The 6,672-nt window shown below is 34.6% G+C and overlaps 1 protein-coding gene across 1 annotated transcript; it reads left to right on the top strand.

Moving 5' to 3' along the window:
• Positions 1-900: 900 nt before the first annotated feature.
• Positions 901-2,766, top strand: LOC106458207 (transcription factor SOX-14-like). The gene has a single exon (XM_013917686.2). It carries the CDS (start codon positions 1,183-1,185, stop codon positions 2,152-2,154), a length of 972 nt encoding a protein of 323 aa, XP_013773140.1. The 5' UTR covers positions 901-1,182; the 3' UTR covers positions 2,155-2,766.
• Positions 2,767-6,672: the final 3,906 nt, after the last annotated feature.

The following is a 6,672-nucleotide window of genomic DNA, read 5'->3' on the forward strand; positions in this document are numbered from 1 at the left end:
ACACATAGTGAACGGACTCAGTAGAGAAGCGTGGTATTGTTTGCTTGATATCAACAATGGTAATGTTGGCTTGATATCAACAATGCAAATATTGCATCAAAATCTTACATCCAACTGCTGTTGCCAATGAAGTTAAAGTTTGAATTAGCGCTAGTTTGTGGGGTTGGAAGGAGGAACGGGGGAGGAGTGTCACGTAATATAAACAGTGTTTATGATAAGCTTTGTAAGTTAAATATGAATATATTGCCATGTATCACTTATTCATTTTGGAACTTTAAATTAAAGATACCTTCGTTTTTATCATATATGTGCTAACACCTTTATTACAAAACAACGCTTTAGAACACTTTTAATTACTTATACAACTTATAAAGAGATCGTAATGACGAAAGCCTAAATGTTTTCTCGGTTTAGTTTTGACATTACTAAGTACTGTTTTCGAGAGTCATAGTTATAAAAACATACTATAGCAAGGCCTTATCATATGTGGACGTTTAGCTAGCGGATAATATATGGAGAATAAGTTTATTTACATCTAATAAATGTAGCGCTAAAAGTTAGATTGTTCTAGTAGTATCAATTTCTCTTAGATATCATAGTTAAGCTTCTAGCTTGATTTCTTTGATATTGTTTTCCGTTCTTTAAAGGAAAAGGGCAATAAAGACGTGTCACGTCTGCACCTGCGTCATGATGCCTGTGTTTCAGTCCACAACATTAACTTCAGGTCCAACTGAAATCGACTCCATATGACAGACAACGTTTAAAATGCAATGTGTTTGCTGATTGGTTCTACATTCACAGTCTTTTTCGCTTGAATACGCCTAACGCCACGCTGCACGTGACAAAGGTAAATGAAATGGCGTTGAGTCGAAGCTGTTCCTGAGAAATCAATCACTATCCATCACAAGTGGGGGAAACAAGGTTGAGTTGGTCGATTATTTCACGGAACACGAGGCAGAGTGTGGTACACACGAGAGTAATAGTTTCGTTCGCCTCAAGCTCTTGATGCCACAAAAACGTTTGCCAAGTAACAGACCTATCTGGAGTTAAAGAGGGAAAGAGCATTTGATACCAGAAATTCCAAGTGTTTACTGGAAAAGTGTGTGTGCCAATATTACTGTATATTTCATTTTGTACATTTTTTTTTACTGAATCATTTCGATTCACTTATTCTCTAACAGTATGAACTTGTCCAACGTCAGATTGTATTCTGAAGGCAACGAGCATGTCAAGAGACCTATGAACGCATTTATGGTGTGGTCTCGAGACCAACGTCGGAAAATTGCATTGATAAACCCCAAAATGCACAATTCTGAGATCAGCAAGCGGCTAGGGACTCAGTGGAAGAATCTATCTGAGGCTGAGAAACGACCATTCATTGAAGAAGCTAAACGATTACGTACGATTCACATGCGGGAACATCCTGGTTATAAGTATAAACCTCGAAGAAAACCTAAAGGTCTGTTGCAAAAAGACCACTTCATCTTCCCACTCCCATACATTCCGGCTTCAGTTAATTATCTCGATAGCAGTTGCTCTAGAGATCTCTTGGCTCCATGTTCGTCACTTCCACCTCATGTTCGGAGTATTATCCCTTTTCTCTCTCATGCAACGGTTAGTCCAAGAGCTTTTCTAAGAGAAACACATATGAACCCTTCTTATATTCATGAACAATTATCTCTGTTAGTCAACAGTGTTCAAAACAAACACGCTCAGTCTGAGACCCAACATCCTGATTTAGACTCCAATCCATCCTACAAGCTGATAAATCCCAACAGTACTGTGGCACCATCTCATTACTGTAGTGGATACCGATCTTCGGCGGCTCCGACACTATACACTGGCATGCCCGTGTCGGGGTACTTCACTCCGTGCGCCTGCGGTGCGCCTACATACGATTATTCTGCTCCCACAGAAATGAACATATTTCACAATGCTAAAGCAGCTACCAATTCTCTGCTGATTAACCCTTTCCTGAAGCCTTCGGACGGAAATACTGACTCTTCGACAACGGTTACAGGTGGAACATCGAGGATAAGCGAACACGATTTTGGTCAGCCATCAGTGTCAACTATGGCCACGTCGGCAGCTAAAGGACCCTTAGAGCTATATTCTATGTATTTTAACAAGCCTAAAATCTCGACTCTTCCTTAGAACCGTAATCTGAAAAATCTTTAGTGCTTGAGCTCCTCAAAACATGTAAGTAGAATTTGTTTGCAAAGCATGTGGCACACGGAGCTCAGCATTTGACACCAAAATTAACCACAACAACCAGTTGATGAACGCTCCTGAAAAAGTTGAACATTTTATATTTTTCATTTTATACCCACAGTGCATACAACTAAATACAAGTACTGTAAGCTTTCGTCCTTAAGCATGTCATTACGGTTCACTCTCAATATATTTCTCTTTCTAAATTGTTATTTCTTGTTGTTGTTTTTTGTACTGTGATTTTCGTAGATATTTCTGTAGTGAACAACACACATAGAGAAAAAAACACGATTATTTTGCTAAAAGTTTGTTTGATTGTTAATATGTTAGTGTTACAAAAGTCACTGCAGAAAATGTAGCATGGCAAGGTTACTCTCTGCAATACGTGAGCCTTAAGCTCATTCATTCGTTTGTTTCAACAACGAGTAGGTTATTGAGCCCGACTTGTGAAAAGCGTGTACCTAAGTATCCCAGTTACATTCTATAGCCCCCCCCCCCCAGTGGCACAGCGGTATATCTGCGGACTTACAACGCTAGAAACCGGATTTCGATACCCGTGGTTGGCAAAGCACAGATGGCCCATTGTGTAGCTTTGTGCTTAACTTCAAACAAACAAATACATTTTATACTCTTCCTTTCAAACTAAGATTTTAATGAACATGTCGGTGTACATATTTAAACTTGCCATTTCAAGAAAATGAAAACAAAAAATACAATGAGTTTATCAGGAAGTAAAACACCATTAACATTTCATTTATGGGGAGAGTATTTCTGTTTAGGGCTGTATGGAATTGAATAAATGTTTAATTTAACGTTTTTGGGCTATTTATAGTGACAATGTTCTCGTGCTAAATCCTCTTTACATATTTTAGTGTTAAAATGTCTCTTCAGTTTCATGATTATGCCGTATGAGCATTTGAAGATCTTAAGATAGCTTAATAAAGAATTATTCAAATATCCAATTCAAAAATAACGGTTCTTATTGCAAGACTATTTGAAATGACGTTTCTAAAGACTTGTTGATGTTTAATATATTTTGGTTAAACAACCAGGGCTTCCTATCAGTAATCAATACACAACTAAAAACTGTATAGTAGACGTTGCTGTCGAATTATGTATAGTTCTTATGTAGAAGATCCTTTGTTTATGTGGTTGAATTGTTCCAAGTGACAGTGATTACAATAAAAATATCTTGGTTGAAAAAACGAAGCTAAATAAAACACGTTATTTAATTTATTTTTGTCTTTCCTATTCTTGTGTTATAGATTAGCCTTAATGTATGCTTGTATTTACACTCTTGTCTTATATATATACATATGTTCGATGCTAATCCATAGACCACCGGAGTAAAGACAAATTTAATGAAGCTTCTTAAATAACAGTCTGATTGTTGGTGATGGGATTTCACCTTTAACATACACTATACATTTATATCAATGATTAGATAAATAAATTACACTTACAATATTACATTCCACTAGTTACTAATGTAGTGACTTTACTAATATTTCAACTATATATAATTAACTCAATTCGTCATCTAACAGAATTAAATAGTGAAACAGCGTCACCTCAATATTGTATTCGTAATAACTCTTTCGTTATTGCAGATTATTTTACCGGCGTAAAATATCTTCCCACAACTTGTTGCATATAGTGAATGATATAGTTTCAATGTTAAACGGATGGGTCTCTCTGTTTTACTGCTGCATGTAGTGAATGATATAGTTTCAATGTTAAACGGATGGGTCTCTCTGTTTTACTGCTGCATATAGTGAATGATATAGTTTCAATGTTAAACGGATGGGTCTCACTGTTTTACTGCTGCATATAGTGAATGATATAGTTTCAATGTTAAACGGATGGGTCTCTCTGTTTTACTGCTGCATATAGTGAATGATATAGTTTCAATGTTAAACGGATGGGTCTCTCTGTTTTACTGCTGCATATAGTGAATGATATAGTTTCAATGTTAAACGGATGGGTCTCTCTGTTTTACTTCTACAAATATAAGAACTACTTTGCTGTACCACATGTGCAATGACCAAATTAATAATGAATGTTGTTACTCGATGATGCTCGAAGAATAAATTTATATTTGAGACAGTTTAATTGGCTCGTCAGTAAATTTAGTTTAAATGAACCCATCATCACAAATTCTCAAGCAACTTTGTGAAAATCGTACGAAATGCAGAGGCATAAAATACAAGAAGACTGAAAGAAAAATGAGTCTTTTGATCTATTTTTATTAATTAATCCTTTTCTGATCGAACACTTTCAAGAAAACATAATAATAAATTCTATGTTTTATGTATCAAATGAATAACATTTAGGCTATGTGGTTCCAATGGTTGTTGTCGAAACTTCCTATAGTGGTAGTAAACTATACAACGTATTAAACGAAGTGGATATTTTTGTTTAGCTAAAGTACGTGAAAAGAGAGAATACTTTATTGAGCTCAATTACAATTCTCATGCTTAATCTGATTTAAATCCTAACAGTTATTCTAATAAAAAAATTTATGATGTATATATATATATATATATATAGTGACTAGATCACTACTATATTTGTTGAATCTCCACCGCTTTTATGAGCCCTGGTATTGGACGAAAAGCCTTGTCGGTACTGGATATGATAGAGGTAGTGTTGTTTACATATTATAACATATTCTCTTTTGTTTTCACTCATGGGTTCTTAGAAATACTAATGCTTTGTTCGCCCGTTCACGCTGTGGTTGTTGGACCAGCTCCGACAACAAGAAGACTAGCTTGTTGGTTCGCCAGTTTTTCTAAAGGATAGTAAAGTTAAACTGCAAATAAAACAAAATTAATAAAAAGACTAATTAAGAAATGAATAAATAGTGTCAAAATAAAACAAAATTAATAACGTTGCGTTATTAATTAATAACCTTATTTGTAAATGACAAATAAAATTCATAATAGTTACAATTCACTTGTTTAATCTGCTCCATAACAGTTGTTGTAGATTAATCGTAAAGCCCTTAGACCACTATTGTGTCTGTCATATCCCAATCTGACTGGTAATCCCTGGTATAGAGCAAAAAGCCTCGAAGGCACTGGATATGGTAGATGTAGTGTGTTTGGCAAATTATAAAATATTATTCGTTTCTTTTACTCATGGGTTTTTAAAATAATGAAAAACTGATATCAATACTTGGTATATTCTGTACATATAAAACATTTATATAGTCAGAACTTAGGTTTTGCGAATAAATAATAAGTATTAACTTACTAAGCTTCTATTATGTTTAATTATATGAAGGAGGTTAGGGTGCTCGACTCGCAATCTGAGGGTCGCGGGTTCGAATCCCCGTCCCGCCAAACATGCACGCTCTTTCAGCCGTGGGGGCATTATAATGTGACGGTCAATCCCACTATTCGTTGGTAAAAGAGTAGCCCAAGAGTTGGCGGTAGGTGGTGATGACAAGCTGCCTTCCCTCTAGTCTTACACTGCTAAATTAGGGATGGCTAACGTAGATAGCCCTCGTGTAGCTTTGCGCAAAATTCAAAAACAAACAAACAAATTCTATGAATATTAATATTTGATTGTATACAGACGTTGTGATCTTAATACTGGACGGGTTAAGTTTCACTTATCATTGTGCTGATGAATATATTAAAATGTGTAGGTTGAATAACAAAATAAAATATATGGTCTGCATCAAGCATATATTTTTGTATGTAACTTAAAATTTCGTTTATATAGGGAACGTTATCAATGAACACAGCTGAAAAATAACTCTGGTTTATGTCATTAATCTCTACATTAAGCTTGGAGTTAATGGAACCATGCAGGTTGAAAGGGAAAAGTTGGAAACTTCATCATATAGATCTCCCAGTTAATGAACTCATGACTGTTTGTTCTTTAGTTAACACGATAAAGTGTTTGTTTCGTTCTCGTTTATATATATACATATATATGTTCACAAAACATCGTATTGAGTTGCATAATTATATATATATATATACATATATGTATCAATTTTAGTGTTTGCTCATTACTGAAGAGTTCTGACAACGTTTTAAAAAACAGAAACTTCTGAAAGAAAAAATTTAAAACATCAAACTCATGCAAGTAATAATAAACTAACAACACTCATTTGCATGTGCAAATGTAAAAGTATTTGTGGGATACAGATTACTATCTGCCTCTTTATGTCTCTCTCTAGTTTTAGTATACATATATATTTCCATTGAAGCTTTTCGACCAAACTTTGGAAATGAGAACCTATTATATAATAAAAACGACCTAATTTAACCTACTCTTTATAGATTAATATAGAAGTGAATTATTACTTTGTTTTTGAAACTCTTTCACTTCATTGCATAAATGATGCTTTTCAAAACGTGAAACGTAAATTTTGCAAAAATTGTTTCAAGACCAGTCATACTGTTCAGATTATATATATATATATCATCATATTCAACAAAAATCATA

Source organism: Limulus polyphemus, unplaced genomic scaffold (genome assembly GCF_000517525.1).
Source record: "Limulus polyphemus unplaced genomic scaffold, Limulus_polyphemus-2.1.2 Scaffold21, whole genome shotgun sequence".
NCBI classification, from domain to species: domain Eukaryota; kingdom Metazoa; phylum Arthropoda; class Merostomata; order Xiphosura; family Limulidae; genus Limulus; species Limulus polyphemus.

What these genes read in the sequence shown, in the direction of transcription:
- LOC106458207 (XM_013917686.2), top strand. Translation starts at nt 1,183, where the DNA reads ATGAACTTGTCCAACGTCAGATTGTATTCTGAAGGCAACGAGCATGTC.